The sequence below is a fragment of the Ambystoma mexicanum genome, chromosome 9, assembly GCF_040938575.1.
Source record: "Ambystoma mexicanum isolate Mex_15411 chromosome 9, UKY_AmexF1_1, whole genome shotgun sequence".
Taxonomy (NCBI): Eukaryota; Metazoa; Chordata; class Amphibia; order Caudata; family Ambystomatidae; genus Ambystoma; species Ambystoma mexicanum.
Window position 1 is genome coordinate 389,903,360 of NC_090931.1, and position 24,724 is coordinate 389,928,083.

The 24,724-nt window shown below is 43.6% G+C and overlaps 1 protein-coding gene across 1 annotated transcript in view; it reads right to left on the reverse strand.

The window, feature by feature from the left end:
* Positions 1-24,724, reverse strand: part of SUMF2 (sulfatase modifying factor 2) — a 236,291-nt gene that overhangs the window by 44,559 nt on the left and 167,008 nt on the right. The window contains exons 6-7 of the mRNA XM_069614876.1: positions 21,665-21,720; positions 3,966-4,050 (exon numbers count right to left, since the gene is read on the reverse strand). Coding sequence (XP_069470977.1) covers positions 3,966-4,050; positions 21,665-21,720 — 141 coding nt within the window. The remainder of the gene's footprint in view (positions 1-3,965; positions 4,051-21,664; positions 21,721-24,724) is intronic.

The window sequence follows — 24,724 nt, forward strand, 5'->3', positions numbered from 1 at the left end:
AGCGGGTGCCCCCACTGCTCGTCGGAAGAAGCGGACATGGTACACATGTTCTGGTCCTTCCCAGTGATTCAAGAGTTCTGGGACGGGATCAGACTTAAGATAGCAGGAAGCAGACTTCAAATCCAGGTGGAACACCCCGAAAAGTACCTACTGGGCCTCTTCTGGAGAGGGGGTAAGCACGAATCGCATCTGGCTAAGATGAAAGATTTAATAAGTATATTGGCCAAGAGAAGGATAGCAATGACATGGAAGTCAAAGGAGGGCCAGCGTGTAGAAGCATGGTGGTCAGACCTTCAGAAGTGGACGCAGGCAGAGACAGTGGTGTGGACAAGAGCAGTGATAAGAGGGGAAGGTGAAACTGCGCACAAGTTGACTCCATGGAACACACTAATGCAAGACCTCTTTGGCAACCCGGAGGAGGGAAACTCCGAAGATCCCATGGAAACAGAGGGTCCATAGACGAAATAGTAAGGCCAAGCACGAAGCCTAAGAATAGAACATTATGCGTACCAGACCTGGTGTTCGACCCAACGGGAGGTCCGGACTGAACTAACAAGGTTGTTGGGGAAACCATGAAACTACAATGGAAGGGCAAGATCCGTATGAAGTGCCAATAAGCCATTTATGTTAAGGTTGTTTATATGTTATGTGTTTTGTTGTTGTTAAAAGAAAACAAAGACATTTTTTTAAAAAAAAAACATACAACACTAAAACACGCATTGAGACAACTTGGGACAATTATTACACAAAGGAGTGCATCATTAGAAGATTAAGGACTCGTAGGACTGCCCTGTTCATAGGGATATGATGTGGCCTGCAGTCCTAGAGTTGGAAAAAGAACCTCCGAACACAGAGAAGAGTCCTCAAGGGAGTAGTAATGCTGAAAACACTGTTGTGCAGACCTCGGAAAGTAAGCTGTGGAGAGGCAAACAGATGGCAGTAGTAAGAAACACTGGTGTCTGACCGTGACACCCTGCGCAACAGTGAGGACGAGACACAGCCACCAAAAAAGAGAAGGAAACCACAATGGTAAAGATAGAATGCTAAAAATGTTGCAGTCCTGTGTAGTGGGCAGCACATTTCCTTGCCGAGAACAGCAAGAGCGAGCTGGAGAAAAAGGGTAGATAGAACGAGTCGACTAGAATCCACACTAGTGAGAGAAGCTTGCAGACACCTAGTTCCTAAAACAAGGAGAACCGACAGACGCCCAACACAGAGGAAAACCTAAGGCCAAATGCTGGTGAGAAATTGTGGGCAAGAGAGTGAGAAAAAAGGAAGACTACCGGAGGCAAACATGGTGGCCGCTTCTTAGAGCCGTTAGGAAATGTTGTGCAACAAGGATAGCTATATGCTGGCACTTGAGGTGCAAAGTTCCAAAGGCCACGAAGAAACAGTGTAAACGAGAAGTTCTTCATGTTTGGACTTTGTTTTAAAAGTTCATAGAGCAAATAAGAAAAAGAGTGTAATAAGTAGTGTATGCATTCTGAAACTTAATGTATACCGTTCCTAGAGTCACTGATAAGCAGAGTTTAATGAGAAGTGCTACATGCTGGAACTATAGATCCAACTTCATAGGACCAATATGAAGCACAATAAAGAGAAACGCCAAGGGCCTAAAAGTCTGATGTCCCAAGCAACACTGATTTATTGAAACACCCCTATATGCTGCTAGATAGTGGAAGTCTAAATCACCAAAGTACATTTCTGTTAAGAAGACCGCCTGACAAACCAAAAACAAGCATTAGAGTTCTGCACCATCTGACAATCTGTCCAATCTATCGATGAAAAAAATCTCTGATCTTAGGTAATAGTATTGTGTCATCATGGAGACAATATTATTAAGGCACACAAGCTGTGCTATTCCAACAGAACGCAAATATAAAGGGCATCTATTTGGAGGTTGGGATCGCGTCTATGACAACATAAATTATCAGCAGAATACTGTACGACTATCAAACACCTTAACCCAATAGTCTACCGTGTGGTGAACGATATATAGAGGTTTGCCTGTTTAATTACTTCTACAGTAGGGCTTCACAATATCAGAGAATTGGCAGCCGTCAAGGCTCACAGGGGTCTCAGTGTAAATGAAACAAAGGCAATTGTACAATCTGTGAAGGGGCAAACTGCTGGTGCATGATCGCTCTCCAAGGCTTTTGAGACTTCATTTGGTTCGTCTTGCAGATTTATTCTGTGCAAAACAGGTCATCACCTTTATCCACTGTGGCAATGTCCTCTGCCTTGCCATGACTCCTGGCATGGGGGTAACCCGGGCGGTCGGGCCCCACCACATGCTAAGTAATGTGGGCTCCACTGGCGGTATAGGGAGGATGCCCCCACCCACAGTACAGGGATGGGTTGGCATGAGATTACATTGTTAGCACTACATTTAGTGTATATGTGACAGGACCTTTTCACATATGCCCACAAAGGTCTGTGGGCTCGAAGTTGCGGTATCTGACCAACATAGAAAATTAATCAGAGTGTACCGTAACAGGTTAAGCAAAGCAAACAGGTTACCGTTAATGCCTTGAGAGAAACGTCTAACATGAGTTACACACATACACAATTCACCGGGGTTACTGCAAGCATAGCGGAGAGGAAAGAGGCAGCAGCTGAGAAGCAAACTGAGGGCTAGGTGAGCATTATGCCGTGCATTCCCGATCAAAACCAAACAAAGATGGAGGACTGGCCTTAACCACAGACTGGATCAGAGAAGTTCATTAAAAAACTTGACAAACCCTCAGAGGCAACAATTACAAGTTCCAGTGGCAGATCCTTGGGGAAGGCCCCGCCCAAGGGGATGGACAGAGTATCAAAACCCATGGGGAAGGGCAGGCAGTGTTTCGGTTTGGAGTAGTTGAGCAACAAGCAGGAAGGTGCAGGAGACGGATCAGAGGTGCTGAAAGAGCTAAAAGGTGGATGTTTAGCAATAGCTGGAGCAAAATGAGGAGGTGAAGGCACAGAAATACTTGGAACTACAGGAGGAGGCAAAGGGTTAGAATGAGAAAAATGGCAGAAGGTGGTGGCGGAGTGGATTGAGCTCCACTAGCAGGAGAAGTAGAGAGAAGGAACATTGGAGGAGGTGAAGAACAAGGAGAAGGGGAAGGTAGGGAGGAGTTTGGAGAAGGTATAGGAAAAGGAATAGAGGAAACACAGAGGTTACTTTAGAATAGAAGGAGATAAAGTGGGGCATTCCCTGGGGATTTAGGGATATTGATAGAAAAGAAGAAGGAAAACCCTGCCCTATCACTTATCTGGATGTTACCGAAGGATGAACGATCTTGTGCGGAACGTCTGAGAGTTTAGTTAACAGCCAGCGCAAGGAACAGAGTTTAGGTTCAGCATCATGCTCCATTACAGCTGATAACTGCCAAAAACCGACTGCTGCATTGGGCCTTCACTTGGCGGAGCAATACTGCATATGAAGGCTGAGAAAACGAGGACTGACCTGGAGACTGAGAAAATGATGAATGACCTGGACAGACTTTTTGGAGCATACGAGAAAAATATTTTCTTGTTTCATTTGCCATTCTGAGCACCATTGAATTACTCACCTTTGTATACACAATCTAAATCAACCCGTGTCAACTAAACCTTGCAGCCCCTCTCCTCTGTTTAGTCCAGTTCCTTTCTTGACACTGCCCATTAAGAATCAAATTTACTAGCCAATGGAACTGAAATTGAAAGGTTATAGCTTTTTTAAATTTGGCAAATGATTTACAAATGGAGAGTGGATTTTCTGTTGTATGCTTTAGGTGAGTTCGGAAACTCTTCAAGGTCTAATGCAAAGAGGCAAGTGATTCATATGCATGAATCATTTAATTCATACATCCACATCACGGGATCAGGATTTAATCTAGTCAAAGGCATCATCATAGTGTGATTGGAGGAATGAGTAATATGGCAGACAGACTAAAAAGGAATAAAAGTGACCTATTAGAAAATTATACTTTAAAATTTACCGTAGTTGTTTTGAGAAGGGAATGCATTCACAGGAGAAATTCCATGATACCCGTCTTCTGCTGTATCCAACTCTGGGAAGTTTCCCTGTATCAAACACATTCCAACATTAGGATAACAAGATACATTGTGTGCAAAGGCAATCAATTCCCATAAATAGTGTGTGCAATTCATAATGGCATGTTTACAATGCAACAAGGAAACAGAAAGCCAGGTTTGAATAAAATGGACCTTCTGTTAAGTGCTGCAAGAAGTCAGAGTTTCTACATCCAATATTTGACATGTTACTGCAATTAATCCTCCACTAAATCTGATAGTATCTTCCTTATAGCAAAATAGAAATTAGTTGATTATCCAGAAATGTGATTGGGGCCAAAATCTAACGTATTGTTTTGTCATCCCCACAAAAGCTTCTACATAAGACAAGAGCAGTTTGAAAGTTGAAAATGCAGTACAAAGGTCGGATGTTGTCCGTGGTTTGTTGGAGAATAAGAATGACTTTCAAAGATTGCGACAAAATGCTAAAGGTATTTGTTGTGAGCATCTTCAGCCATCAAGATTACGACAAATTGGTGCATTATCACATGGTTTGGGCAAGCAGTCGCTGGGTGTGGATGCCTAGTGTTGCATAGGATGTGTGATGTCACCTGTGGAAGGTGAGTGTGTATGTGTAGTGCTGTATTAGTGTTATTTTTCCCACACAAGTCTATATAGGTTGGAGTATGTACATGGTATGAAAGGTTGTGCTATCTCCTATTGAACTTTGCATAGGAAGGGAGCGATGTTATGGTCGGTTCTCCTTATTGTTATTTGCATAGAAAGAGGGAGAGGTTGTTGTCTGTTCTACCTATTTGCAAAGGAAGGGAGATATGTTGTGGCTTGTTCTCCCTATTGTTATTTGCATTCAAAAGGAAATATCGCCATCCATAAAACCTTCATTGCCTTCTGTAACAATTACTTGCAATGATCTGTTATGTACCCTCTGCAAATTTTAAGTGCAAGATCTTATAAATTATCATCAGCGAGTACGCTCAGGAGTATGCTGTTCGGCTGGGGAGGCTGTCCGTGAGAATTCTGGATATGCTGCACTGAAAGAAGCTGGAAGAAACCATACGAACTCTATAACTCTTATAACTAAGGTGAGACTCCCAGTGATTAAGGACAACTAATATATGTTTCAGTGTAAGAAGATTGTAACAAGAAAGGAAAGGAAAGCTAATTTCCATTCATTGCTCATTTTTAGAAAACGAAACAAAGCAATCGAGTGAGCCACGCCTACAAGGCGGCACATAAATCTTGGGCCGTGCGCATCAGCGAGTATGCTGTTCGGCTGTTCTGCTGGGTGAGGGGCAGGGCTTGGAAACCTCATTTCTGTAAGCAATGATAAGATTACGGTTCAAACGCATTTAACTGTGGAAGTCCAATGAAATTGAGAGGCATATACTGAGACCTGTTGTAGGCTGTTCTGCTGGGCGTGGGACAGGGTTTGGAAATGTTATTACTTAAACAACGATAAGATTACGGTTCCAACGCATTTAACTGTGCAAGTTTGTTGAAATTGTGAGGCATATATTGAGACCTGTGGTAGGTAAGGGGGACTAGATGATAGGAGGGTAGAAGTACCATAAGCACCATAAAACATGGATATGAAGAAAAAAACTATTACCACGCAGAAGGATACAGTGTTGGCTCCCCTGGTCTTTACCACAAGGAGGAATACATGCACAATCTCCTGCAATTGAATCTGAGTTGGATGACCATGACTGTGAGGGGTGGTTGAAGGAACTGATGCTCTAATGGTGGCAGCATTAGTGGACACTGAAGGGGGGCATTATGTGACGGAAGGGGTGCCGGGTCACTCTCAATCTTTGTATGAAGATAAGGTGGAGCAGAATGTGGAGGGTAGATTGAGAATGAAGAACAGGGAGAAGGTGGTGTGGGGATACACCGCCTATTTTTTTCAAGCGGGATAATGACTCAACTGGCAAGGAAGGTAAAACTTAATGATTTGTGGGCGGTAGAGGCTGAAGAGGAGGAGGAGGAAGAATCAGTTGGTCTTAGTAATGGTAATTTGGATATAAAGTTGACAGTCTTTACTGGAAATGCAATCATGGTTAAAGAAAGAATAAAATGCACATACTGGCTGTCTAAAAAATATTGTAGAGAGACTTGCTATAATAGACTAGTGTGTAAATCTAAGAGGCAAAGCAAAAGATGGGAGTTTGACACATGACATTGTGATGGAGACGGTAAAAGAAAGGGGCATTGATGTAGAAGTGGAATCAAGAGCGGGGGGGTGAAGGTGAGGCGATTGTTGTGCCGGACGAGGAATTGCTTGAGGGAATGAAGGAAAGGGAAGAGGAAGAGGAGGGAAGAGGAGGAGCCTTTAAGAATTGTGATCTCGAAAAACGCAAAAGAAAGTAGGGAAAAATGAGAGGGCTTAAGGCAGCGGAATTGAAGAATTCAAAGGCTACATCTCGTATATTGGAAAGGACTTAAATGAGGGTGAACAGGATGTAGGTAAGGGGAATCTAGTGGTGACTGAGGCGGACTATATACAAGGAGGAGAACGTATAAAGAATGGTTTCATTTTATCGGAATCGGATGTAAGAAATCTCATCAGAAATATATTAGAGGAAAAAAAGATTGAGAATGAAGAGGAAAAAAAAAGATGTATTGAAAAAATTAAGGGGTATTAACCCGGAAAGGAGAGGGGAGCAAGGAAGAGAGAATGAGTGCCTGCGTCAAGGGGAAAATTTGAGCCAGCCGCAAGCGGGGGTTCTTAAAGAGAGGGAGAAACGACTTCATAGGCTTGAAAGAGAGGAGGTGAGTGCACATGTACCTAAACTACATGCACCTAAGCTCCCGGATGCCCCAGTCTAATTCTGAACTATTTGTTTGATGAAGGTGATCCTAGTTCACTGCATAGTATGGGTATCCTGGCACTATTTCATGAGATCCCTGCATTAAGATTGATAACCTCGGCTGATATCCAATTGGTGGATTTCATCCACCCGCAACGTTATGACTTTGTGAGACTTGTCATTCAATCTCCCTTGGTAAGGAATGTAATACTGAAAGAATCACTTAGTCTGCCGAAATGTGGTTATGACATTTCAGTATTTAATAACAAGAGGTATAATGAAGCGGAAATCAGGGTGAGGAATGATTTATAAAATGGGGAGAGAGAAAGAGGAAGATTGAGACAAAGCGTGCCAGGCGGTGAAGCTCCAAACTGGCAGTGGCTGGCACTTACACTAAAAGAATCTATAGCACAATTGAAATCCTTAAGTCAACCACTTTAAAACTAATAGAACTTTAAAGCTCCTTATTTGGAACACCAGGGGGGCATAGGCACCAACTCACCAGCGAAACGGCCTTTAAGGGAATACAAGAAAATTATGTAATATTTTTTCAAGAAACCTGGGAACTTCAAAATTAATCTGGGATAGATTTGATATGATTAGTATATGTGCTCTGCGGGGGGTGAAGGGAAGCCCAAAGGCAGGTGTGACAACAGCAATCAAAAAGGGGGGAGAATTAAAGAAATTCAAGAATGGAGGATAATGGATAACATTCTGGGAACTGGGGTTGACGTCAAGGGGGTAAAAAGGAACATCCTTCATATTACTGATTAATGTATGTTGGACTTCTAATCTCAATTTGGAAATGGTTATCAGCAAGATGAACCAAAGAATGGAAGAGTGGTACAACTTGCATGTGGGAGGGGACGTGATTCTTGCAGGGCATTTTAATACAATATGTAACATCAAAAGTATGGATAGAATGAACTATCTTATGACTGATTATGTACAGGTACTAAGAAGTAGGAAAAAATATATTGAAGGAGTTAACTGGCTTAATTTTGCAGAAACCTGGGGGTTGGTACTTTTGCAGACTAGTGCCCACACATGGGCGGCAAGGGGCTACTCCTCGGAAATAGACTAAGGGCTTCATTACAACTTTGTCGGTCTGGAAACAACGGTGCCGGTAAGCTTTCCGGACCGGCAAAGTATAAGTCTGGTGGGCGGGTGCCAACCCGCCCGGCAGGTCTGACTTGCCGGGCGGACCATCACCCGTCCACAGACTTTCACGGAAGCACCGGCACTGTAATTAATGGTGCAGGTGCTTCTGTGTTCCCCATTACCATTGAGTCCTATGGGACTCAAATGGGAATAGGGAACAACATGTTACCAGCGCTTGATTTACCGGCTGCTGGGGTTGGAATACCCTGATGTTACCGGCAAGTCAGGCGCGGTAACTGTTTACGGGTCTGGCGGCTACCTGCCAGTTTTACCCACACGGTTACCGCTGGACCCGTAATGAGGGCCTATATATTCGTAAACAACTAATGTATACCGCTGGACCCGTAATGAGGGCCTATATATTCGTAAACAACTAATGTATACTCAAAGGTATTGAATTATGAGATTACTTTTATGGATACGAGTGACCACGCGCAATGTGTTCAGTTTGACTGGTTTGCAAATACTGCATCTCAAGATGCTAATTTGAGGGAACTAATGGTCCATGTGAGTGGGAACAGATTGAGATGGACCTCCAAGAATGTGAGTCCATTTAATAAAACCATGATGATGGAATTTAACTCTAGCCCATTGGAAGAGAAACCGATAAAATATTCAGTGCAGGGTCTTCCAGAAAATCTTTGTGGATTTGCATCCACCACAGGGCCAAAAGAATAAGACTAAAACAAAGGAAACCATGTATTTAATCTACAGTACAAGAAAGGGAAAACCACACTGCATAGAGAGATTAGAATAATTCAAAGGAATAGGAGCTGCAGGGTTGAAAAGGGAAGAGAAAATTCAGTTATTAAAACATTAAAACAGAGGCAAAAACTAGCTGAAGTTCGAACGAGCAAGACTATATCAAATTAATGGAGAAATAATGCTAGATCGTGTTAAAGGTAAAATCTCAAGAGCCTATGGGATTTAATAAATAGAACAGAAAAAATCAACATCTACTCATAACTAATCCCATTGGTGAGGAGATTTGGGTGCAGTACTTCGAGGACATTCATAAACCTAATTCCTCAGGAAGCAATATAATAATGAGACAGGACTATAGGTGGAGAATTGACATCTCAGTGAGTAACATCGAAGCAAAAATGAAGAAAGCCAATACATCAAGAGCGACAGCGCCAAATAAATTAACCAATGTCATTTTGAAACAGAAAGTGGGATTGTGGGCTAAGATTCTCCATATAGAATTTAACAACATTATTGACTCGCAAGACATTCCGGATACATGGAAAATGTCTTATATAGTGGCAATATTTAAGAAGGGCTCGAGACTGCTACCTATGAATTATCGATCCATCTCAATAATGGATATGGACTAACATTTTCGCTTCGATTGTGCTTGAGCACATAGAGGAATGGCGTTTAACAACATCTTTGATTATAGACAGATGGGTTTCCGAAAAATGGGCACGCATTGTGGGTGATTACTTGTGAGTTGTCTGCAGAGATCGGCCTGGTCTTCCACAAATTATGATATGTTTATGGCCTCAATGCACCTAAGTAAGGCTTTCGATACGGTAAATGGAAATTTACTGTGGAAGAAACTAGATACATTCTGAATGCCAAAGGGGTTATTGAGCATTGTGATGCACCTCCATAGAGATTCGAAAATGAAGATCAGATTGAACGCAGAGGGATTACTATCTAAGGAATGTAAAACTTGTCGAGGGATACCCCAGGGGTGTTTTTCGGGACTCGCATTGTATAACCTGTGTCGGACGTAGGGGAAGTTCTGGATAAGAAAACGCTAGCTTTGCGAAAAATTGGAGCATTAAAATTAAATTAGGCGGCATACGCCGACGATTTTATACTAGTGGACTCCACTCCTGTAGGTCTGCAAAGACTCATTTCAGTGTTTGGTGAATATATGCTATCAATAGAGTTAAAAATAAATTCCTCAAAAACAGTGATTATGAGAAAGGCCAAAGGGAAGGAGAATAAGTCATTGAATTTTAAGTGGACCTGGGAAAACAGTGTTTTGGCAATAAAAAGATAACTTGCAATTCCTAGGCTACCCAATTGTGGCAAGATTCAAAATAATCTTCCATAAAAATGATCTAAAATCAAAGGTATCAGGAACGATGAGACAAATGAGGCAACTGGATCGGAAATTTAGCTAATTCTCGTTTGCAGGGTAGGGAATTTTATAGAAGCAAAGTCTTAGCAAGCACCTGTTATGGTCTAGAATTTTGGCCAAAAAGATTGGAGTCTGAATTTAAGGTAATAGAAAGTGTGATTTGGCGATCTGTCCTTTAGTACCTGCCGAAATGTGTTCCAATACAGGTAATACGGTATGAGCTTGGTTTGCAGTCAATTGCCAGTATAGTCTTGTGGAGAAAATTGTGTCTGTTAAGAAAATGTGAAAAATCGCATGATTGGACTTTATATACACTGTTGGGAATAAATGATACGGTAGGTTATATGAAGGATCTCAGGGAAGACTGTGGTAAAATCCTTGGGAATCTGTGTCTCTCTCTCGATACCTTAAGAACCAACCCGACAAAGGTTAAAACATTAATAAGAGCATGGATTGGGAGAGAAACAGGTTGGAGATACTAGATTCATGTATGCACAAAAAATCCCGGTCTCTATGGAGCACTATCTAAGCGAATACCCTAGTAGAAAGGTGAAAATTGGGATTATGAGGTTCAGATTCAATGTTATGCTAACAAGTGAAATACATTTCATTCGTAATCCGTTGGAAGTGACAAAGGGTATATGTATACAATGTACAAATTCATCTGAAACTGAATAACTTTCATTTATTACTGCTTTGTCCGGAATTGTTGACCACTAGGACAAAGAATTTCAATGGATTTGTAAATACTGAATGGATTCAACAGCATCAGTTCTGGCTAACTTTGCTACATGGTGGCTCAATGTCACTAAAGTTAAGAGCATTTTCACTTCTGAAAGTTGTTTGCAAAATAGATTAAACAGATTAAAAGTAATATCAGGTGAGTTCTGTAGATCGTTTTAGAATTTGTATAATCGGGAAAGTAGTGCATAATAGGTAGTTTTTTTAAGATATGGAGGACATTTTTATTGTATTTTGTTTATTAGATAATCTTTTTGGGATGAAATTGGATCAAATTATAAGGGTGAATATTTTAGCTGGTTATTCATTTGTTAATGTTTTTTTATATAAAAAGGGGGAAAATATATATGTATTTTGACATTATATTGTTCATATATGTTTTAAAAGATTTTGTAAAGGTTTATATAAAACAAACACAAAATAAAGACTTAAAAATAATAAATATAAAATTGTTTGCACTAAGCTAGTGCTTTACAGGAAATTATTTCTTAGGCCAATATTTTTATTTTATAATGTACAGACTTTTCAGAACACATTATGTTGATTGTATAGTATTCCTGATAGTTTTATTGGATATCATTTACAGGAACTCTGAACAGCCTAATAGAATTATTTAAAATGTAGTCCTTTTTTAATTCCCACTTTATACATAGTGAACGCATATCTTTTCATATCACATACCAGCTCTACACAGTGTATCACACCCTGATGTATCTCTATCCCTCTCCCTCATCTTTCAGGGTCAGATGGTTGGAACCGCTGAGAGCCATTCTTTAGGTTATACTGTGGTGGGAATCGTGTGTGTGCGTGTGCGTGTGTGTGTGCGTGTGCGTGTCTTCCAGTGGAAACTTCAAATAAAGCAAATACATATTAAATGCAAAAATAGGGGGCGTGTCTACAGAGCCATGCAATAGGACGTGTCTTGTGGAGCTCCTATGATCCGTCCATGAGTTTATACCAGACACAAGGTTTTAAGCCAGCCTATGACTTCAAAACTGCAGCACTGCCCGAAGAAACAAGGCGAGCACAGCTGGACATTGTTTGGGACCCCGAGGCACCCCATTGACGGAGCGGTAGCTGAAGGCAGATTGCGTCGCTACTCGTAAAGAAGAACCCCAAGATGGTGGCAGGGAACAAACGGTACGCTGCAGAGAGCGGATTGTTCAGAGCGGAACAAGGCTCCAACGGACACGGGTGCCAAGAGCTTGGACATTTGAAGCCAAGTTGCCACTGTTGGAGCTAATATTGGAAGCCTGGTGTAGCAAGGCAGAAAACGAGGCGCAGCACAAGGGAAGCAGGGACACGCTGATGATGTTCCCTAAGGAGCGTGATCGTGGATTGCAGGTTGGGGGGACTGAAGAGCGGAGTGAGGCAGTGTGGGTGGGGCGCACGCCATGGGTGACTACAAGTTAGTAGCACCTGGGCAAAAGGACAACAGCACCCACGCAGCGTAGAACTAGCCAGTTAAGTGCAAAAGGACAACAGCACCCACGCAGCAAAGGACAACTAGCCAGCCAAGTGGAATCACCCAAGACCGCTATGTGGTATAAGGCGCAGCCGGGGACAAAGACTTGTGTAAAAGGAACTTAAGACCGCAAGTAATTTAGCAGAGTCTCGCGGATGCCACTTGGTCGGTGTGAGAGACAGCAGTGACGTACCCTGAAGTCCAACGGAGCGGCAGCAGCTTCGTAGTGGCACACGTACAAATAATGCAGAATTGAGACCACCGCTGCAGTCCGAGCAGAGTGAGGGTGGTGGGCAACCGAAAGTTTATAGTGCAAATCGGCTGAAGCACTTAAGAATTCGGAAGCAGAGTGCGTCCGTTGCTGTCAGTTCAACCCTGGCAGCCACAAGGGATGAGGACATGACCCGAGCACAACAGCATTGCTGGGTGCTGTGACACATGCCCAGCAGTACCACAAGCCCTTCCTAAAGAGCCATTGTGAGGCAAGTAAGACAGTGGGGCACCCGTAGCGGCCGTGCAGGACCATAAGAATAAAGAATGGCAGAACGAACAAGAAGCAAACACAGCTGGAAGAGATCCGGGATGAGAGCTGAGCGTGCAACGTGGGAGCAGGAGGCCCAGTCGCAGACGGTGTGGGATGTCGCAGAAGGTGTGGGATGTACACAGCGTGTAACCTAGTCTGGTGAAAATGAAGTTGTGAGCGAAGTGCCAGGAGACCGGACACACACGGAGGTTAAGCTGCCAGAAGTACACAGTGGGGAGCTGTCAATAAGTACTCTGCTGGGGCTGATAAACAGAGCTGTATAGGGGGCTCTGTCTGGAAGCTGCGGTGCACTGAATGAAGATGGAGAGGCGAGTGTTTGCCGCACTTTGAACATTGTGCGCCCGCCCGTGGTCAAGGTAAGAGCACGCAAGCGTGACTAGAGGGCTGCGATCAAGAAGAGTGCGTCTAAGAGTGCTGCGCCCGAGGGGGTAAACGTCCTCTCCCCCACATGGATCACCATCGGCGTTGCATGCACGCGACCTGAGAGTATCACATAGGTCTTCTTTGGGCAAAACGGAGTATGCACAGCGCTGGTGCTGAGAGTGGATGAGCCAGAGGGAGAGCGTAATCAGGAGGGTGAGCGAAGTGGAGTCCTAAGAGTAAGTGAGGCGGCTGGGTGGACCAGCGGGCTTCCATCAAGGTCTGCTGCAACGGTAGGACACTGATGGCTCGGCTGTGAGGAACACAGCAGGCTACAACATAAAGATTAACACCTGGACGGCCTGAGGCTAGGACTGGCTAAACACTGTGTACCGAGGGACACAGTCAAGGAGGCCCGAAACGGAGAACCATCGGCGAACTGTGACTCCAAACTAACTGTCAGGCTGAGAGGTCCTGTGTCCGCGGAAGCTGCTGAACCCCCGAAAATCCCCCTGAAATGTAATTCCCAGAACTAGATTTCAATTCAGCTCTGCAAACTACACCCCAAAGGGAACGGGGGAAGTGGATAACAAAACAACACCAGGCTGACTGCGCCAAGGCTAACCAAAGCTGAACCTGCAGAGGATATAAGAAAAGCAGATACAATTCCTTTTATTACTTACTTAACCTTAGGAATGGGAAAGACTTTAAATCCTTAACTAATAATTAAGAATCACACCTGGTTCTTCTCTTGAAATTTCTTAGAGAAGCTTGTAAAGAAGCTGAAAATCTCGCTTACTTGAGACTCTTGAAATTCACAGCAACTTCTTAATTTGGGCAAATCTGGAAAGTTTTGTTCTTTGCCTTTTTTCCAAAATTCACTAGTTGTCCAGTTAAATTGTCTTTATTTATTCTTTCCTTTTCTTTCAAACTTTTCTTTTGTTTTCAAACTATTTACAATTCAATAAAGTTTGTGAATTCTTGAAGAAACACGTGCTAAACACACACGCGGATTATTTCAATACAGATGAATTGCACGTTGAAAACTTCCTGCGTTGAAGAACACGCGCACGGTAAGCAAAGTCCACGCGCAGAAAACATACACGCTTGCCAAAACACACCAAGTAGAATTCAGGCGCAAACGAGAACACGCGCAGAAAACACACGCGCTAATAAATTCCTGCGTTGATGAACTTCCGCGCCTATTCACACACGCCTTATAACCCACACGCAAAGAGTTCACACGCGATCGAGTACACGCGTTAAAAAGGACACGCGCAAGAAACCACACGCGCAATCGAGTTCTCGCGCTGAAGCACACGCGCTTGAAAACACACGCGCTATAGAGTTCTCACGTGGCAAACAGATTATCGCGTCAGGAAGTACACGCGCTGGAAACACACACGCTTTAGAGTTCTCACGCAACAAACAGATTCTCGCGCTAGGAAGCACACGCGCTGGAAAACACACGCAGTTGAATACTCTCGCACGCGCAAGGTTCAACGATAGTTTCAGATTACACGTAGTACGCGTTTTTACAAATAGCGTTCAAGTGCACTCAGAGAGTTCAATAGTATAAATTGAAAGGTAACATTTTACGATTTCTCAAGTAAATGTCATTAAGATAAACAGAGCTGCAGTACAAACAAAGTCACTTATCTCCAGAACGATTTCTTAAGGATCTTCAGAGTTTCCTGTCTTCAAAACGAATTCCTGACAACTGATAGCTTCTCCAGAAACCCCCAAGAAAGTAGCCGCTCAACTGCTAACGCTTGAAGGATAAAATCCACCAGGCCGAAGTCTAAAGCAGGAGCAGCCACTAAACACGTCCTCTCAGCTGGGGTTTAGATGATGAAAGGCAAAGAGTGACAGTTTAGAATGTTCATTGTTGTTCAGCAGTGTCTTCTAACCAATCAGAGCTGTCACTGTGAGACTCCATTTTGCCTTGGGTCAGAACCAGGATTCTGAATCAGCAAGTTAAGGCCAAACCAACTACAATAGAAAACTTCCCACCCACACAAGGCTAATCTAAAAAGGATAAATAAAGAGAAATAATGGGAAGGAAACTGGAATAAGGGAAAATAGCCTGAATAGGGGAAGGAAACCTGACACTAACGCAGCTATCACAGGTCGAAGTAACATTTTGCGCAGTGCAGCCCCACACGGAGGTGGGCCCACGACAGAGTAGCTAATAGACGCTGTGCGCACTGGCCGGTCGGTGCTCGGAAGAAGGCTACTGCTCGGCCACTAACTATAACGCAGAGGAGGGAACTCTGAGGAACCCGTCAAGTGGGACAAACGACATCAGGCAGATGCATCGGGCACTTTCAGAAGGAAGCTGGGTGGGCGCGACATGATTCGCCCGCACTGAGGCGACATCACAACGCCAGGGTTATTTTAACTTTGTCAAAAGGGCAGACAGACGAGATGGAAATGAACCATGGCGTCCAAGCACCAGAAAGTCAATGGGAAACTATTCACCCTGGAGGCATGCACCAAAACCACGCTCTCGATGTAGAGTCCCCCCCAAGCAACGTCAACACCTTTAAAGGAGCAGAGGCTAGTTGATGGAAACAACAGATCCTGGCGGCCATAGAATCATTGAAGGAGTCTTTGGGGGCCAAAATTGAAGCAGTCAGTATTGACGTGAACTTGCTTAGACAGAATGTGAGGGCCCTCGCTGAACGTACGTGAGGGCCCTCGCTGAACGTACAGGTACGCTGGAAAAATCAGTGATGGAGAACACAAGTGGCGAATATATGAGCTGCTGATGTCCAAAGTGGGAAAAGAGTTAGGACAAACAAAGCAGAATTGGGAGGCAGATTTACAGGAACCAATGTCAGAAGCAATGCGGATTAGAGCTATGGCGTACCACAAAAAGGTATCGAGAAATGAAAGGCTCCAACAGATTCAATTATATGTGACCCACAGAGCATATATAACGCCAAACAGGATAGCAAAGTTCAGCCCGAGAGCAACACAATCATGCCCGAAGTGCAGAGAGATTATTTCAGATCTGGTCCACATGTTCTGGGTCTGCACAGAGATTGGGAGATTCTGGGCAGAGGTAGCCCAAGCATTAGCAAAAGCGGATATCGCCCTGGACATCGGATTCCCCCCTGGCGTGTCTGCTAGGGGGCTTCACAAAACCCAAGAGAGCTAGAAATATGAGTAAGCTTAAGGATCTAGCATATATACTGGTGAAACGCAGGATAGCGATGGGACGGAAAGCACAGACGAGGCCTGTAGTACACGTATGGTGGAGAGACCTGTTAAAATGGCCGAATGCAGAAGCTGTGATGTGGCAAGAAGCAGTGGGTCAGAACACGGAACAAGAGGGGTTGGGGGGATTAGACGTGTGAAGGCGGTTGATTGCGGATTTGGCCAGCTCTACACAGGGAACTAAAGACTCAGACTATTCCTGTACAAGTGGGTCCAAGGGGTTGATGAATGATAAAGACGGGTGGTGTTACTATTTGGTGCGACGTAGGCCGGGGTAGGGGAGGGGGGGGGGGATATATGAGGGGAGGAAGAGGGGTGCAGACAGCCAAGAATGTATGTGTGATGCACGTATATGTTTATGCAAGTCTGTAAGTTATTATGTTTATTAAAAAAAAATGTAAAAAAAAAATGCCAAAATAAGAGAATAATTCAGGATCAGTTTACATTTTTGATGGAGAGCGTTACAAGTGAGAAACATTGATCATACCAACACCCTATTTTGCCACTTACACACCTGTATTCTGGCAATGTTTTTACGCATTGAGTTAGTTAACGACTATTGTGTGCCAAAAAATGGCAAAGCCATTTACTATTTTCCAGGCATAGTATTACAGCTTCTTGACTGGAACAATAGCAGTCAAACCGACTTGGAAAACCGACTTGGACAAAGGTAAGAGATCTTAGTGTGATTGATGTGTCTCACTTACAATTATTGAATGTCTTATTTTTGTATCTCATTTTTAATAGGTTTTATCACATATTGCATGCAAATAATTGTCCCATCCATGTATACAATGTGGGCCTATGCAAGCCTATGAAATAAGCAGATACAGGAGTAGGACTCTAAATAATTGCACGTGGAGCAACCATGAAAAAAGCAGAATCAAATCATACAGCATAATTGACATTGAAAGTGGGTTCCATTAGAGATGCCTTCAATAGGAATATCATTTTAAAAGTAAAATGGTCGGAAAAAGAACTTGATATGATATATATTTTATTTATATCACGCCCATAAACAAGTGTTTCAGGGCGCGACGAGGCAAGGGAAGGACAAAACCATCTTACTGGGCCCAGTGACATTGAGAAGGTGCAAGTGCAGGGGAGGGGGGGAATGCAGGGGGCAGAGGAGGAGTGGGAAGTGCTGAACACAAGATCAAAACAACAGGTAGTGCGGTCAGCAGGAGACAAGTACAAGAATTAAGTGAAGACAAGGGGTGTCAATAAGTGCCGGTAAGGGTACTGTAGGGTTGCAGATACAGACCCAAGTGCAGAGGGTTGCCAGGGGACAGTGCAGGTATGCAGCTGAGAGGGCAGGGATCAGAGCACGAATTCAGAGGGTAGCCAGGTGCCCAGTGCAGAAGCAGAAGAGATCAGCAAGGGAGAAGGCAGAAGCAAAGAGGAAGGTCTTGAGGTGCTTCCAGAACCGAAGATGGTTCTCCTCAAGTTTCAGAGAGGTAGGGAGGCTGTTCCAGAGGGAGGCTCCAGCCGAAGAAAGAGATCTACCACCAACTCGTTGCTTGGAGAAGCGACTGACCCTGAGGGATTGGAGGTGGAGGAGAGAAGAGCTCGAGTAGGAAAGTATTTTACAATGCCCCCAGAAGGACCTGTGGACAATGCAGAGGGTCTTGAACTTAATCCTTGAAGCCTCTGGGAGCCAGTGAAGGGATTTCAAGGCTGGAGAGATACAATCCCTGGGCTTGAGGCCAAGGACAGGTATTGCAGTCTTGTTCTGGATGAGTTGCAGAGGGCGGACAGTGGCAGCAGTCAGATTTAAGAAGAGGCTGTTACAGTAGTCCAGCCTAGAGAATACCAGAGCTCTACAGACGGTGAGCTTCTGGGGGAATGAGAGGAAAGGAAGAATACCCCTGAGAAGGTGCAGTTGGAAGTTTGACTTCTTAGAGATATCAGAGATGTGTGGAGAAAAGAAAGCGTGGAGTTTAAGATGACCCTGAGGTTCTTAGCCTCACATGTGGGAGCAGGAAGAGGGCCAAGGGAGGCCGGCCAGAGGGTGACAGGAAAGGAAGGTGCAGGGGTGCTGATGAGGAGGATTTCTGTCTTACTGGCATTAAGACAGTGGTCGTGGGCGGCACACCACTCCTGGATTGCAGACAGACACTCAGAGATGAGAGGGGGAAAAGAGGTGGCAGAGGGGAGCCTGAAAACGAGCTGGGTGTCATCCGCATAGCACTAAAAGTTGGAGCAGAGAGCAGCAATGCAGTGAGCAAGGGAGGCCTAATTGAAGAGCCAGGGAGAGAAGTTAGACCCATGAGGAACACCACAAGTAGAGAGTGAGATAGAGGATAGGAAGGACCCAAGTTGGACCTGGGAGGGTCGATCAGAGAGGAAAGAAGTGAGCCAGGGCAGGGCCTGATCATTGATACCCAGGTTATCACTGAGCCTATTGAGCAGGATGGCATGACCGTATCAAAAGGCAGAAGCGAGATCGAGTAGGATGAGGACAGAGGGGAGATTAGAATCAAGGTTAGAGAACAAGTCTTCACGGATGTTCAGGAGAGCAGTTTCCGTGCTTCTGGTAGCTCTGAAGCCAGAATGATGGTCATGGAGGCAACCAACAGAGTCAGTGTGGACGTTAAGCTGCGAGATGGCCAGCTTTTCCAGGAGTTTGCCCAGGAAAGGAGTGATTGAGATTGGGCGATAGTTAGCTGGGCAGGAGGGGTCAGCTGTGGGTTCCTTGAGAAGGGGGTGCACAAGAGTGCTTCAGAGGGGAGGGGAAGGCTCCAGTGTCGAAGGAGTAGTTGCAGAAGTCAGCCAGGGCAGGAGTGAGGGTGTCAATATGGTCCTTGATGGTTTTGGACAAACAGGGAAGAACTTGATTTCAGTATTTAGTTTTTGTTCATTTGGATTTCAAGAAATTTATTAAGTTGCTCTAGGTTCAAAGTTAAAAACGTTTAATTGAATGTATGAGAAGTTAGCATTCTTAAATCAATAAATATGTACCTAAAGTAGCAAAGCAGCACAAAACGTGTGCACAAGTAGGCACTTGTTTGGTAGGCGAAAGTATTTGGACTCATATCTAGCTTGTTCGTTAACGGAAGCTTGGTTTGAAACAGAGATTTGACTTGTTGGTTTTAAGAGACCATTGGTTTCAAATACTAGTTCTATGTAATATGTGGTGAAATACAAATACATGTATGAAAGTTTATACACGTCTCTAATCTGAAAGCAGTGAGCGTGGGTCAGTAAGATCAAGGGATGGCTGCCTGCTTTTATATTGCATAAAGATACAGGGCATTTTATCCTAACAGTCAGACCCAGCAGATACAGAATATAATAACAGGGCTACGATGAACGCCATGATCGCCTCTTTTTGCTCTTCTTGCAGGCTGAAGTGATGTCAATTTGAAAAATGTAGACTCTTCCCCTGATAATTGGACGCGGGAACAAAGGGAATCTTATCTTTTAAATGAAAGTAAAATGTGTTTTTAAATAAAGATAACAATACTGACGTTGAAAGGAACAGATACTCACAATTAGCACCCTTGGTGGGTGCTGAAGACCATCAGGTCGCTCCAAACCCGGGCCGAATCTACCAATGCAAGCCTGGGTTCGGAGCAACCAGAGTTGTCGCGGAACCCGGCGCTGCTGTTTTCCCTCCTCCCCAGACTCCCACCCCCAAATCTAGTCCCACCAAACCACCCCCAGTCCACCCCTCCCCCCAGCAAAATCTCCTCAACTTCTAAGGTCTCCTTCAACCGGCTTCCGGGTAAAGCCATGGAAATGAGGCGCTCAGAGTGGAGCCCCGCCTTCCATTTCCATTGCAATCCTGACTCTCCCCGGCCACCGTTGCGAACAAAGCAGTGCAGGCGGTTTATTTTGATTCTATTGCCATTAGCACCTCCAGGGTTTGCGTCGGGGTGCTAATAGCAATAATCTGGCGTTCTGCAGGCTTCGCCAGCCCAGTAATGGCACTGGGGTCTGCCGTTAAAGCCCAAGAGAAAACTTTGGTCCTGGGCCGTTATTGCTTTATCCTAAATCTATGTTGCATGCAGTCAATCTCTATACCAATTTATTTTTTATTCCAACCATCACATTTATCACCGACGTAGCCCCCAACTACCTGGGTGCTGCTTTTCCAGTGTATTACAATTGGCTATTTATACCAGAGGTTTTCAAGCGCAGACCAGGGGATCGAACCTGTGTTGCTCAGCGTCATCTTGTTTCGAAGGTGAGAGTGTTGCCCCTGAGCTATCCTCCCGAGACTCTTCTTACTGCTAATTTATTATATTGCTGTGCCCTGCTACACCATCCCACTTCGCAGGAGACAGCAGGAAGGACCAGTCTCTCTTTCATCTTGAGAAAAGCTAGCACAATGTCCTACAAATATTTACCTGTAACTGTACACCTGATGTAGCCCCTGTATCATGAGGAGAGGCGTTGTAAATATGGTTACCCACATGTATGCTGCTTCTTAGCTTGACTGTACCTCACATTTGATGTCGCCCCCTACACGAGGTGAGGCTTTGCCAGTCTGTGCACTCACACTAATTGTTCCTTTTAATGCTCAACTATACCTGTACATCTGATGTAGCTCCTGCAGCATGAGGTGAGGCTATGCCAGATTGTGCATCCACACTAATTGTTCCTTTTTTTAATGCTTTCCTGTACACCTGATGTAGCACCCTCCAACCCCCCGCCACCATGAGGTGAGGCTTTGCCATATTGTGCACCCACATTAATTGTTGCTTTTAATGCTTACCTGTACACCTGATGTAGCCGCCCGCACCACGAGCTGAGGCTTTGCTAGACTGTGCATTCACGATCTACCTTTCTGGTGTAACTCTCACGCTCAGTCCTACACTCTGTGGACTGTTCTACTGCACTTGTACTGTAACTAGCACCTAGATAGTTCAGGGTTTTGTGCGCTGCTATAAACGTAAACATAAATAAATGATCCACCTTTAAATACGACACAAGGAAAGTGATGTGGGTAATTGTGGAGGATGTTTATTATTTGCAAAAGTTGAATTAGACCAGATAGAAGAGGCTTTTTACGAAGTTCTACCTCAGCCAAGCACATTATTGGCAGCGTCCAACAAATAGAATCTTAGTGATGGCAGAGTGGTATAGGCGTGGTAACAACAATCTGTGCTCCACAAAACAGTGATAGAAATAATCGCATAAAAAGTTAAGCAGCTTTAAAGTGCACTACTGTAAAGCCTAAAAACATTAAAAGCAGGAGCCCTCACAGCTTAACGGAAGAGATGTGCAAATTGGAAAAACATTACCTGCCAGAGATTAGTGCGGTTCGGTTGATATTTGTTTCCCCAAGGATAGATTCTACCTGCCAAAAAAGGAGGGAGTGGAAGGTAAAACAAAACATTATCTAGCAATCAATCAATAAAATATACTGTTAGTGTACTTTCATTTGTGGTAGTAGGGAAATACAGTTTATGCTAAAATAAAATGGGCGGTTATTCACTGGTAACACCTTATCGTCTGCCTATTTTCCAGGTGAAAGAAAAAAAAAAGGAGTATTCATCGCCTTTATGTTTAACATTTTTGCAAGCATTTTTCTTGCTGTGCTTGTTCTCGGTTTTGTGGGCTGCCTTCAAGGTCTCAAAGAGGAAGTAAAACCAGAGGAGGAGAGGAAGTGCAATCTGTGGATTGATAACAGCCAAGAGGCAAAGTAATAGCATTTTCTTTTACTGTACACCAAGACGTTCAATTAGCTACTAATTCTTCTAAACCAATAGTAGCAGTACCAGAAGCAGGAGCGCGATGATATGTAATATCGATACCGATTCTCTTATTTGCAGATGATGCAGTATTGCTTTCCCTTACTCCCAAGGGCCCTCAGAGGTAACTGAATATTTCTGAAAATGTCTGAGGATAATGGTCTAGCAATAAATGTGCAGAGGAAACAGTCAATGGTGTTTGGTAAAAGAAGGCCAAAGAAAAACCTGTGCCTTAAAATCCAACTTTAGGGATGGCCCGGTTGAGCAGGTCACCCAGTAGGACTATCTAGGTATTACAATCAAGGTATTTGTACTTGGGGTGACCAGGTGAACCGAGCAGAACTAAAGCTGACCAGGCACTGTGGGCTGTGTCTAGATTTGCTCAGGACCATGGGGCGGGCCCAGTGAGCGCCTCTTTAAAGATTTACAAGTTCCAGGCTTGGCAGGCTGCCCTGTATGGGGCAGAGTTGTGGGGCACGAACAAGAAAGGCAAGCTCCAAGCTGTCCAGCAGACATTTTTTAAAACTGTTTTGGGCATGCCTGTAAGTGCCCCTAAAGTTCTGGTCCTTTCGGACACAGACTTACAAAGCATTGGCTACATTTGTGGTGCAAGGCCAATGTTCTTCTGTTCACACCTTTGGACCAATTGTAACTTGGTTAATTTTAGAAAAGTGAACAAGGATGTTATGTCCCAGGATGGTGGCTTGAACATATCCTGGCTGGTGGCCATAAGAAACAAGTTAATTATCTTGGGATGGGAAATATATTGACTCTACCCCAAAACAATCCCACAAAATTTAAAATTACAATTGAATAAAGCCTATGAAGGAAGATGGGGGAGAGACCGTGGTGAGAAATTAGTAAGTTTAACTAGCTTGACTATGTATGCTTCGAGTAAAGTAAAGCCTGGTTTTAAGTAATATCTTGATAGAATGCAACCAAAATTGATGGGATCCTTATACACAAAGCTGCGCATACGCATTTTGCATCTTGCTAGCCTGAGGCACAATTGGAATTCAACTAACATAGCAGATTGTCCATTCTGCAGAAACGTGGCTGGAAGCACAGTGCACTTTATTCTTCTTTGCCCAGAGTATTTCCCTATTAGAAGGAAATACTTGATACCGCTTTTTAAGCAAACTTGTACAAGAAAAGTAAGTGATGCTCTCCATTTAGGTCTGGCTGGGGTAATTAATTAGCAACCCATTTTATGTGGAACTACGTATAGCAAGCATGGAGGAAAAGAAGCATGTTACTTGCTCAATGAATGATGTATTAGGTCTGGATGGTTTGGACACTTAGCTTATTGTATTTTCAATATCTTATGTATTTTATGTGTTTTTTAATCCACATTTTGTTTTATTTATTACTGACCCAATTTGAATGTTGAATTTTGTATGTAACTTTTATGGTCTTTTAGGTCGAAATAAAGTTACATTATTATTACATACCATCATCATATTACTACTACCAACAGTACTAACACTATTACAAGCAGTAGATACACTATCAGTCACAGTAATATTGCTGCTAATACCGGCATTAGTACTTTTAGTAATAATAGTATTACTAGCACATCTAATAGCAATACTACCAATGCCAACACTAGTACTATCGGTTGATAATGACTGATCCGACAGTCATAGTTTCAAATGCCAATAGTTCAGACACAAAAGTGTCGGAAAAAAAAGGTTTCGATTTTTTATTTATTTAAATATTTAGGGGGGGGGGGTCCTCCCAAACCCCTGTTTTTTTTAAACACGTATTTCACTAAACTAAATTAAAATAAACCCTTCAATATTTAAAAAAATTAATTTGAAACTTGTTTTTAACACTTTTGTGTCGGAACTTTTGGCATTTGAAACTATTGTTTCGCAACTTTGCCTGGACACCGTACTATCATAAGCACTATTACTGCTACTAGTACTACTAAGAGTAGTCATAGTCAGCCATAAAAATAAAGGGAGTATAGGCCACTTCAAAAAAAAATATAATATAATTTAGCATTTATATAGCGCTACGAACCCTCAGGTATATGAGCGCTGCTTATTATTACCCACAGTGTGTGGTGCTCATTTATCGACCTTGGAAGGATGAAAGGCTGAGTTTGGCCCTGCCAGGATTCAAACCTGCGTCAGCAGGCTCTACACAGATGTCAAAGCGAGCGCTCTACTCGCTGTGCTATCGGACCGGCCCTAAAAGTAGGCAAAAACTCCCAAAAAATATAAATAGGGAGTAAACATGCTCCCAATAAAAAATGGGAAATGGACACACAGGAGTGTATGCTCCTGCTTTCATCCAAACCGCTCCATGGCTGCGTTTGGGCTTGTAGTGCATGCAATACCACAGGAAGAAACTACTATAATTACAGAAGTGAGCAGAACTCATGTGAAGAGTCTTTTCTCCATTTAACTATTTTAAACGCGTGCAGCCCGCCTTCTAAACCATCAGGACAAGCATAGCGGAGTGTTACAGAGTGTTTGGTGTTCAGCGAAAAGGAGAGGAGGAGCCTGCGGCAAACACTGAGCACAGTACAATAAGAGGTACTTGTTTATGGATGTTTGCCATCTGTAAGATTCCTCTGACAGTCGGGAAGGCAGTGACGGATTT